A 12,248-nucleotide genomic window follows, 5' to 3' on the forward strand; every position below is an offset into this window, starting at 1 on the left:
CAGGGGGGCAGGGCTGCGCACTCCGACGGATCAAAGCAAGCTCAATATAACGTGGTTTCACCTATAACGCGGTAAGATTTTTTTGGCTCCCAAAGACAGCGTTATATTGGGGTAGAGGTGTACTAAGAAATTTATGTGCTTACAAAACTGGAAGCCATATAACCCAAAAGGACTAAATTATTTTTTTGAGGGCAGGCAATCCATCACCTCTGAAAACTCCATTTTATCTTCTCTTAGACCAGATTTTGTCTTATCTCCTGGGCACAGTGGTATGAATTTTTCTCCATAGTACTTGATCCCAGTTTCCTGCCTCTCCTCCCAAGTCTGTCCTAGAGCCATTATTTATACCTTTGATGCCCAGCTTACTAGTAGATACTCAACCCCCCCACCCCCACTGAACTCATATTCTGCAAGCCTGGATGGATATCTAGTGGTCTCCTCCAAGTCCGCACCATTGATGCTTCATAACAGATAAGCAGAGGGGACTTAGAACTGTCATCCATTGTTCCAAAGCCTAATCATACTACAAAGTGTGCCTAACCCTATCTAGCCAACGAAGAAGTGAGAGATTTAAGGCAGTAGCTCCCTTCCAATGTAAAGAGATGGCCATCCAAACAGCTGTTCTGTTGTTTTTTTAACCCAAACCCCAACATTTAGGTCTGTTTCAAAAATACAACCACCATTTGTTTTTTAAAATTAAAATAATGTACATAATGTAAATCAGAGAAAAATTTAAGTTCAGCTTATCTGACAACACTGGTCATATTGACAGTACCTGTGCTCGAACAGTGCAAGCAAAGCCCCACATAGCTTTGTCTGGAGTGTTGTGCTCACGGCCACTCCTCATTTCAAAGGAGAAGGTGACTGTATCCCCTTCCACCTTAAATTGTAAAGGGAGGGGAAAAAAAGACACTTAAAACAATGCAAACACCTTTTTTTTTTTTTTTTTTTTTTTTTATAAAACTGGCTTATTTTATGGATTAATTTTAAAAAGAATGACAGTTGCTTTATTTTAAAAATTCTCTTTATTTCCAATTATGTATGCTAATTAAGCTCTTCCCCTTTTCATGCAGATATCCATTTCTGATTACACCTTGGTTAGGTTTTGCTGCTTTCTTTCCTTTGCCCCACTATAGACAGTATGTGTCGCCATATGGCTACTATGATAGCTAACCCAGGCAGACAAATTTCCACTAAAACATTTTCTTTATTTTTTTGAGAGCACAGGCAATAATCACCAGTTCCTTTCCTGTGGCCAAACAGACAGGCAAGCTCTTCAAGTAGAGGAAGCTAGTAAAATAACTTAAGTAAACAGCAGGGGCTGCTAACAAAACTATGTAATTTCTGACAAAATAACATTATCATTGCTAATTTGAGCCACTGGAACAGAGTGTTCCCAAGACTAGAACTTTCAAGTTGAAAGTCAAAGCACTGCTGTCTAACTGAACAACCACCTCTCGCTTTCCTCTTTAACAATGTCATATGTTTTATCAAGTACACATCCAATTTTAGTATAGGACAATACTCAGGATTATGCTTCACCACAACTACATAAGGAAAGTGATCTTACATAAGTCAGAGAGAACATACTGAACACATTCTAAGTTCACCAATCTTGATAGAGCTCCTATAGGTTTTTGAGAATCTCAGACTTCTATTTCTTGTTAAATATATGTTCCCAAAAAATGCATATTAACTGATTTAAAAAAAAAACAGACAAATGAGTAGGAGAGCAGAAATTGTTATATTTAATATTTTTTAGTGGCTTGTGTGCAGTCCTAAAACTATGCCCCTATGGTCCTTGAGACTATTTGCATAGCCTCAGGGTCAGCAGGAACTTTTGCTATATATACTCATGGGGAATGGTAGTGTCCTGAAAGTCTCCGAGATTGGAAGTGCAGTTCTTTCCCGATTCCCCTACAAGATGTTGATTGTGGAATGCCATTACTGCCAAAATGAGTACCATGCTCCTATAAAATATGGGCAACTGTAATGTTGTATGGGACAAGAGTTCCTTCCCCAAGGACATAAACACCATCTTAGCGAGTGCTCTCAAAGATAAGCTTACACTAAAATATTTGGGCTCCACTGCTAAAAAATAAGAGTTAAAAATAATCTCTATGCAGTTTTCAAAAAGGGACTTTTCTATGTGAAATATTGTTGTTTTGTAATACTGTACCTTCACTAAGTCTTTCGGCCAACCCGTTCCTAAGACACTACGGCTGCCATATCCCAGTGTATTGCCTCCATACTCAGCAACCTTCCTACTGTTTGTGTTAGGACCAGCATAGATCACCAACTTCAAAACATAAAATACACTGTTAGACTGTAAAAGAAAAACAAAAAATCTAATAATAATACTTAGCACTTACACAGCGCTTTACAATTTCAAAGCGCTTCACAAACATTAAGAAACAAATCCTCACAACAGCCTTGTGAGGTTGATAGGCAGCCAGGTAAGTATTATTATCCCCATTTTACAGATGGGGAAACTGAGGCAGAGAGGGCTAAGTGACTTGCCCAACATCACACAGGAAGTCAGTGGCAGAATTTGGAATAGAAATCTGGAATTCAATCCTAGCTCTCAGAGTCCCATGTTCAACCCACAAGAACAGCCTCTCTAAATAAAGGGCTGGATCCTGCTCCTTTTGAAGAAGTTAATGGGAGTTAACAGTTTGCAAATGACTTCAATGGGGACATGATGAGGCCCAAAGGTTTTTTTTTTGTTTTTTTTTTTTTAAGTGCTTAAAAGTTACTGGTGACAAAACCAGTAAGTCTTTCACAGGACTCAAACTACAATGTTAGATAATACACAGCAACAATTACTAAGCAGTGTAAGTGGCTCTTAGAGTACACAGAAAATAAGGGTGGTATTTCATTAGCTATATTCTTGAAATTGAAAAGACATACTCATTAATCCATGTAAACAAGCCATTTATAATCAGAAAGTTATCCTTTCCAGTTCTGCCCAGTTTGAACAAACTGTGCTGATCTACAAAGGAGACAACTAAATTAACGTTAAAGAAATAAGGAAAACTGGATGACCAAAAAAAGGAGAATGAACTCAACATGTTTTACAATAAAGAGGAATAATCTAAGCAGTCATGAAATGGATGTCAACAGGGAATGTGGGTCTGGGTTTGTAGGGGAGGTAACCTTTCTGAGGGTTATTACATTTCTTCCATTGAATTACCATCACCACATTCCAGCACCTTAGGAGAAAAGTTCTGTACGGAACCTAATTCTTTAAGAATCTACCAACTAAGTTTCCTGTTAGACAACAGTGACATTCACTGGATGTTACGTTCCGAAAATGTCCTTTGTAAATGTTTAGCCCATACTTTTTGACCTTTTCTTAATAAAATTATAGAAATTATCCCCCACAAAAATCAGAGATGGAAAAGATCTATTAAATCATCCAGTCCAATCTCTCTGCCATTTCAGGATAGCTCCCTCATATATTTTCTAGTCTATAATGCAACCTAGTTTTACACGTGCTAAGAGATGAGACTGACACCTTTCCCCTGAGAAGTTATTCACAGCTGCCTACTACCCTACATTTCTTTTCATCTCTAAATTCTAGGATTCTAGGGACAATCAGACCTTGTGGAATTACAGTATGTTAGTGCTGCTGTTAGTAAAAACCTCCCACATCATCCTCATTACTAGTAATAAGGTGCCATGGATGAGGAGAAGCAGCAAAGATGAAAATGAGAAACATTAATGGAAGACACATAATAAAGAAGTTTCTGTACTGGCCCTTGCTTACCTTATCATAATCGTACTGTGAAGAACATCTGCTATCAAATCTAAGGTATAAACAGCGAGCTCCTGGAATATGTACAGTTTCTTTAAACTTATAGTTGTCCCTGACAGGATGCACGGTTTCTACAGTTTTCCCAGCAGCCCACGGAGCTGGGATTTTCAAGCCAGTGAGAAAACCTGGCTCCTCTTTCTCTTCTAGCATTCTGAAATCACAGAAAAAGCTAAAAGGTAGTACTGATGATGTATATATATTGTTTTGCATTATATATTCAAACACCACCATAAGATGCTTTTAAAAGCCTAAAAATTCTCTTCGGGTTACTAATGGCAAACAAAATATTTGTCTAATCACTTTAAGCAGTTGTGTGGAGGGTACAATGGCAGCTTAAATAACCTGAGCACTTTAAATTACAAATAAAATATGTCAAGCTGTAACCAGTAAATTTGGATATGTCACAGTTTTAGAAATCTAGAAATCCCTGGAAAAAATTATATCTAACAAGTAATGTATTGTACTATAAACTGGTTCCAGTCTCTGAATTTTAATACATAATCCATCTTCCCTCCTGGGATAATGCTTGATAAAAGATAAAATCACCATAAAAGAATATATACGTAACATTTCATTCAAGTCTGTGCAAGTCTGGAGTGGAAAGGAAGTGGTTGCATTTACCATATCTCAAAAAATCTGCTTTCAAAACTACCAGTGCAAATAGAAAAGCTAAATATGACATTAAACAAAACTTGCACACGATAACTGGATTTACGTTGAGGCTATATTCTTTTCATTTGTGACCTAAGATTTAAAACCAGGACTAGAGATAAATTACATCTTGCCCTTTACTACTTAAAAATCACAATGAATTTAATATACTCTATGCTGCTATAGTGAACCACATTTTGTTATAAAGCTCTCTATGATTCTACACATTGACCTAGGGCTCAAGCATGCAGAAATCCTTTCCCAAAGCTAGAGAGAGCACACACGCATGCTATACTTCATCTAAGCTTCCCATTAGACCCATATTTCAACTCTTTATGGGAAATTATTTCTTTTCAAAAAATTAAATGCACTTTGTAAAGTCTTGTTCTGTAAAATTGCTTTGTAGATTCAGACTACTGTAATGCTGACCCCTTAAGATCCTTGTTCTATGAGTCACTTTTCAGCAATGGTCATACCAGGAGCAACATAATTAAAAAATGAGTGTTTTCAATATAAAAGTCGTGAATATTGGGAGTAAGAGGCAATCACCTCTCATCAGGGAACAGCTTGCCCTTCTGCTCTGATGTACCACTGGGGGAACTGCCCACCTCTGAGAAAACTGGAGACTGGGTTTTAAGCAACAAGGCCGTCTGCAACAAACACAAATAACTTTAACAATACATAAACACCATGTTTCACTGTAAGAACCATGTAGGTTTCTGAAGCTTGTTAATATTACGCTGCATAGTTATTAATGCTGTAACTTAAACTGGATGGGGCACAATGGATAGCATCTGTTTCTGTTACTAGTAGTTGCCAAGCAGCAGTTCCTGAACTGTGATCCATGGAACACTTGCTGATGGTTTGTAGAGAGCTGGCTGGAAACATGCCACCAGCTCGCCTCATTGTTTCTAGTTGCTAAATCACATATTTTTTTAAAAAGCTAAAAATAAATTAAATGCTTTCCTATTATTACTTTTCCAGAGAAACAACTGCTGTAGTTGCCACAGGGACATTGTGAAATTGCCCATGCGAAGGGAAGTGGGCATATGAAAATCTCTTGTAGGATATGATCCTCACCATGCAAGTTTGAGAACCCTTGAGCTAACAAATTAAGGAAAAAAATTATTTTAGTTAATGTAGCTGTGTAAACACCATCACAAATTAGAAAATTCTCCATGTGTTAATAGTTTGGAGAAATTTGCTGCTAGCTGGAACATATCAGGACTTGGTCTTTTCACCCTAGACCTTAAAATGTGTTTCCTTGTATGTGAACAACACAAGGACAGCTTTGATTCAAAACAACAACAAGTGACTAGTTCTTATTACATTTTTATCAATCTTGGTATTGTGGAAGAACCCCACCAACAGCACAGCTCATTTTGGAGAACTAACATTTCACCATTATTCCTTAGTCTTGATATTTTACCCTGGTATCCTTCATGAGAATACCATCGATAAGTTTAATATTTATGTGTTGAAATTTGTTTTAAAAATATGTATACTTCAATCCACTGTAGAAAGGTCATACCTGACTGGTATAAAGTACCAGCTGTACCAGCTGAGGCATCAGTGCATCGGCCATGGTGAGGGTCTGTAAATTTGGATGCATCAGAGATGTCAGTAATACCGGAAGCAGGTGACCAAGCATAGTAGCCTTGGTAACTTGTTCCAGGCCTTTTAACCTGCAACAAGAGTCAAAAGTACACACTAACAATTCTTTTCACAGACCCACTACTATTTTTATTTAAAGAAAAGAGTTTAATACCAAATCAGATTGCGTAAGTAAATGATTCAAAGTGCAGCAGATTGCGTAAGTAAATGATTCAAAGTGCAAAGTACTTTTATGGGCAAGTGTATTGAGAAAAATCTGTCTATTTTATTGTCTACTGAACACTCCAGTATCTCATAACATATATGATAAGGTTACCAATCTTTTCTGTTAAGCAATTCCTATTAAGCAATGACAGTCCTAGAAGACTGTTTGCTGAATGATAATTAAATTCTTAATTTACTGTAGTGCCCAGAGTCTCTGGTTGGGATCAAGGCCCCCAATGTGCTATGCGTTGTACCAACACAAAGGTAGACACAGGGCCCAGTCCACAACTCCTTACAATATAAAAGTGCTGTAAGGCATCTGAGTCTCCAAGACTACGTATGAGGAAAAAAACCCACAAAAAATCCAAATCTGTATGTATGACAATAAGAGAGCAGTCCAAAAAAAGGGACGTATTCCAAAAACACAATACAGACCCTATGGGTGCAAACAGAATATGCAGCTCAAAGCCTAGAGTCTGAAACAGGATTTTTTCTAGAAAAGCCTTCCTTCATTCTGGATATTTTCAGTTACTTATTTTTAGGCCTAACTCTTCTTTTTTCAACATGGAGACATTTTCAAAACCCTCAATAAGATTTTGGGGAGTTTTTTGTTTTCCAGTCCCAGGTTTCACTTCCTGCCTGAAGGAAGAGGGCAGAGGGTGCTGCTTGGATGATATATGAAGGGTATTAGAGTAGCACCAAGGAATGTGACTGATACAAATGCTGCTGCCAAGAAGACCTTCAGGAGATAAAGACCCTAAACTACAGAATTTCTAGCAGGATGGATTCCAAAAGGATGTTAGCAATTAAGGTTGTTTCCAATTATTATAATGTTTATAGTATTTAGCCAAGTAATTGGACTAACTATAGAGCTAAAGAGACTTACGCTTTTCGAGTGTCTGCTGATCTGTATATTATGTTAATACGACTGAAATCAATTTACGGAAAGCCCGATTCAAAGCTCTCCAAAGGAAGACTGCCTTAGTGATGCCAAAGGATAATTCATATTAAGAAATAGCTCCAAGCCCTTCAATAATTTGATCATTAAATTAAAAACAAAAATAAAGGGAGATAAGAATTCTGATAGTATTAGCTTCCCTTTACTAAGCAAGCTGGTTCACACAATGGGCAGCAGCTCATATATTTCAGGCTAAATGTATGAATTCAGGTTGTCTTACCTCTGCTCTCTGTCAGAAATGTCACTGTTTATAAGAGCTGTAGTGACCTGTTGCAGCATTTCTAAAACTTCATCACATCCAGTCAGGATTTGTGTAGCAAGAGCCAAAATACTGGTCTTTAGCTCCTAGGTACAAAATGTTATACAATAATACTTAAATTCCTAGAGAATAAACAACTGACAACTGAACAAAATGATGGGTTTCCAAATTAAATGATGATAATGTGACCTGGCAAGTCTATGGTAGTGGATTCATCCAAGACTTAAATTTGATTTGTAATGCTAAGCCCTAAAGTGCTGGGAGAAACTAGGTGCATTTTACAGGATGCACTCGCAGTTTCTAGGGAGGGAAGGAGTCCTCAATCCAGCACAGGAAAGTAGCCAGCCAGAGTACTGCAGTGGTGATAGAATGTCCTAGAAGGTATGAGGATAACTGTAGAGAGAAACTGAACAATGAGAACATGGATGAATAGTGAAAAAGACAGACAATAGTACGGAAACATTTAGAAGTTACTCAATAAGCTTAAACATAAATGGCATTAGATAACAAGCATACAAATGCCTATAAAAAGCAACAGACAGAAACAGCCCAATGACATTAGCAATACAATTAGTAAGATTATGAGATAAGTTACAAAAACAACCTGAGCTTTGGGACAAAACTGAATTATCTACTGATAACACTACTCCAGCAGCAGTGTAAATGTAGTCACAATTTAGTAAACCTCAAATCAATGAAACAACCATAATCCACCAACTTCACCTTTCCCCCAGCTCCCTGTGGGACAGGGAGAAAAGATGGGCCTTGCAGCAAGCTCTGAAGATTAGCAAAGTCATGCTAATAGAGACCAGGGGAAACACCGTTCCATTTTTAGTTAAAAAACAGCAAAAATTTTATGAGTGAAGTCAATAGTTACAGGAGGCCAAAACATCTTCTGAAAGCAGGAAGTTTATATATAAAAATCTCTAGAGTTAATGTTTTCTAAAATTGTATTCCAAAGCTAGTCTAAATATGACATTAAAAAAATACATGAAGTCCAGAAGACACTTTACATTCTTTAACAGCCAAGAATAAAACACCTTCACGCAGAATTTTACAAGGAAAGTGCTGGCAGACTCTAACAATATAGTGTCAAATGAATCTATACAAAGAACAATCACAGATTCTAGCTGAAGTATGGGACAGTATTGACTTCCACTATATAACTTCTTCAACACAACAAAAACTGACAACACAAACAGATTCTACCAGTAAGTTGCACTCCTGAAACATAAGACCTGTCAGAAGAACACTGGCTGTAGAAAGCAGTACTAGAATAAAACTCGGTGTTTACCTGTACCTTCAATGTCTCTCCCTGCAAGGAGCTGTCACTGTCATCATTTTCATCAGGTTTAATCAAAATAGTATTACTCAGAAGGTGGTTCTGTACAGCCATCAGATACCGCAAGCATGAAGATGCAGCCTTTAATATAAATAAGCACATTTTACATTATCTGAACTCTTTAAATCAGACTTGGCACAGGCAATCCTTGTGCTTTTTTAAAGTATGAAAAAGGAAACAAGTAGGGGGAAAAAGTACAAGAAAGATACAAAATTACTGCTATTGAACAAATTATTGTCGCTGAGTTACATGGTTTTTGTTAAATCAGCAGAATCTCACCAATTCATACTGAAGGCTGGGAGACCAAAATATTTAGTGAACTAATAAGTAGATGGAACATTTAAAAAGAATGAAGCATCATAAAGCACTAAATTTGTTTCAAAAACGTAGTCGTAATTCAATACTAAATGTGTATGTGTATATGTTTTGCGGTGTATATAATAAAAGTAATGAAGTCTTAACATGAGACCTCACTGCAGAGCTCAACCATGAAATCTTTGCTGAAAGGAGACGCACAGTCTCTGGTGTGAGATTCGAGGTGTGCAGGTCAACAAGACTGAAATGAGAATTAGTAACTTTACTAACATAGTAAAGTACTGTAGTAAATGTGAAAACAACAGATCCCAAACCTCATCCCACTTATTACTTCCCCATTACTGCAACCTCATGTTCTCCTACTCATTAACGGTTGTACAAAAATATCTATGTGAATTTTTACTACTAAAAATTTCAGCTCTTTACTCATCTCCCAACTCTGAGCATACAGTATTCCTCTCTGCCTATATGCATAATTAAACACAACTCTAAAAGGTTCTCTCTATATTCTAATCCATTTTATAAATCACTCTGTGAAACTTTGAAGGACCTTATACAAAAATAAATGTTAAAACTGAGACAGTTTGCAAGGTACCAGGGAAAATGTATCAATATATAAACCTGCTTTCACACTATTATACAAGATCTCTTTATAATGAAAGTGTCCTGCACCCCTTTCTATTCATGAGCATTTTAATTCAGTAATATTAATCAGGTTTTATTTTTGCAACAATATGCACTTAAAAACTCCCTCCCCTATTCTTTTTCAAGACTGTGTTATTGTATACTTGTACATAAAAGGGAATGGATGGCTGGAATCAAGAAACAGAAAGAAAACATAAACAAATTGAATATTTTCGACAAATACATTTTACTTACAGGCACAGTTGAAAGAAGTCTTTGAAATTCATCTTTAGATACAATTTGGCACTTGGTGATTAAGATGCAAGATTCTCGAACAACAATCTTGAGAATGTAGTGCAAAAGCTCATCGTTTAGTCTTTAAAAATGCAGGAAAGACATGAGGAGATGTTGATGATTTATAATTAAAGAAAATTAATGACCGATACATTCAACACACCTGAAAAGTTTTGACAAATCATATTACAAATTAGGTTACACTGACTGAATGACTGCATCAGAGATGCTCAAGCCCTAATATGCTCAACCAAAGCACTCTGATATCAAAGATGTTTGAAAAATAAAATGTCTCTTACCACAGTATAATATAAGATAGATATAGCTCTGGCTTGTTTAAAATATCAGTACATTCTGCATTCACTTTGCTCACTGTACCTCCAGAGAGTCCATATCAAGTGAAGCCTTCTTTTTTAATAAAAAGAAAACCCTTCCAAACTTCAATCTTTAAGTAAACGTTAGAGCTTCTTGAGGGTGATAGTCTTAGTGCTGAAGAGTGACACGTAAAACACAGTAATATGGAGCGCAATGTTAGATTATAAAATGTCATCTGCTCTCATTTAACTATCGAGGAATTCACAAAAATCTCCTCCAAACCACTTATGTAGTTCTACAGAAATCTCCCAAAGTTCCATAATACCTCAAACCCTCCGGGGAATTCAGTGCTTTTAGCAAACGGTACAGTATGTACACAAGGCTAGCATTAGCTCAAACTGCAATAACAAAGGGAATCAGTTGTTTAGACAGAAAGTAACTCAGTTTACAGTAATGCTGACAAGCCAAATGCACTTCAATACAAATTAAGAGCGACAATTGTGTTATTTCACTTTACCTGTAATGATCGTCATCTTCACTTCCAAATCTGTTGTTCTGAAGCTGTTCAGCTAAGTTAGTGAGGATCACATCACGAAGTTGGGAGAGCCCACTATTTCTCTCTCCTACAATGGCAGAACATGAAAAATATTGTAAAACAGCCTTTTTTAGATACAATTTTTTATTAATTCATAAGGAATGTTGCTGGACATACACTACAGACTAACAGTAACTATGCTTACAATTTATTGTGATTCTCCAAAGACATACAAGCAGTTTGGGACTTACTACATATGCAGTACTGTTTTAAATTTTGAGACGACTCACTGATTTTAGTTGAGTGGAAGATACCACTAATGTGGTTGACAATATAGGCTCTCTACACACATGCATATCAAAGCTTATAGTGTCTATTTTAAGATGAAGTATGATATGCAGTTGTCAACCAGTGCCGTTTCCACAGAAATGGGGATAACTAATGACACCATCAACACGTTAAAATGACCACTTTGAAGTATTTGCATTCATTTCTATTAATTTAAAGACTCTATGTATTATTTCAAGACATAACATTGGATTTTTTTGTAACCTCAATGCATCACAACAATCTAAAGGGTAAAACAAAATCTAATAATAAACTTGTACAGGTATCATTGGGCACATGGGACCCCAGTAATGAGCGAGTGTTGAGAGAATGCAGAATCGGTCAGCGCTATGCTCGGCTGATGCGGCAACTAATGGTGTTGGACGCCATCAGGTGGTCGAGCGACATCTACCTAGAGCGCATCACCGGATATCGGCAATAACAGGAGGGATGAGCTGCAGTGCTGATGAGAAGCGCAGTGGGGAAAGTAACTGAAATACTTTCTTCATGGATTGTATTTTTCAACTGCACAATCTACCCTAAATGCTCAATTACTGAGGGACAATCTACACACATTCTTATATTTGCTTTCTACAACCAACTCTCTGTATAACTTTTCATTAGTGATGTACCCGAGTATTCGGATTCTAATATTTAAACTGTATTGCTAAATTTATTCACCTTAATTTGAGTTATTCCTGATTATGCACTATATATATCTTATGACTTTTTAAAACAAACTTTGTATTGTGGATAATCTAAGCAATATACCCAGATGTACAGACACTCTCTTCTTAACCTGTGTGCTATATAATTTTTTTTTTAGCACTGGTGACATTTTTAGTTATCATCGTCATCATCATCATCTTGTTCATCATTATGATCTCTGTTGGGAGTGAGTGGGTTACCATAGTCTTTACTGCCTTGGCATGTACATAGGTCTATGCAGGGAAGACTGTCCTGGCTACAGACAGTTGACTGTGCAGCGACCCC

General features: G+C 36.8%; 1 protein-coding gene across 5 annotated transcripts in view; it reads right to left on the reverse strand.

The window, feature by feature from the left end:
• The window catches only part of HECTD4 (HECT domain E3 ubiquitin protein ligase 4), a 107,767-nt gene that overhangs the window by 50,953 nt on the left and 44,566 nt on the right, over nt 1-12,248 (reverse strand). For 2 of the 5 annotated variants that reach the window (XM_054006903.1, XM_054006902.1), the window contains exons 15-23: nt 10,911-11,016; nt 10,040-10,160; nt 8,798-8,926; nt 7,465-7,589; nt 6,000-6,153; nt 5,018-5,118; nt 3,770-3,968; nt 2,180-2,326; nt 776-880 (exon numbers count right to left, since the gene is read on the reverse strand). In XM_054006903.1, coding sequence (XP_053862878.1) covers nt 776-880; nt 2,180-2,326; nt 3,770-3,968; nt 5,018-5,118; nt 6,000-6,153; nt 7,465-7,589; nt 8,798-8,926; nt 10,040-10,160; nt 10,911-11,016 — 1,187 coding nt within the window. The remainder of the gene's footprint in view (nt 1-775; nt 881-2,179; nt 2,327-3,769; nt 3,969-5,017; nt 5,119-5,999; nt 6,154-7,464; nt 7,590-8,797; nt 8,927-10,039; nt 10,161-10,910; nt 11,017-12,248) is intronic. The other 3 variants (XM_054006906.1, XM_054006904.1, XM_054006905.1) reach the window with 3 other exon arrangements.

This window comes from Malaclemys terrapin, chromosome 16 (assembly GCF_027887155.1).
Source record: "Malaclemys terrapin pileata isolate rMalTer1 chromosome 16, rMalTer1.hap1, whole genome shotgun sequence".
Taxonomy (NCBI): Eukaryota; Metazoa; Chordata; order Testudines; family Emydidae; genus Malaclemys; species Malaclemys terrapin.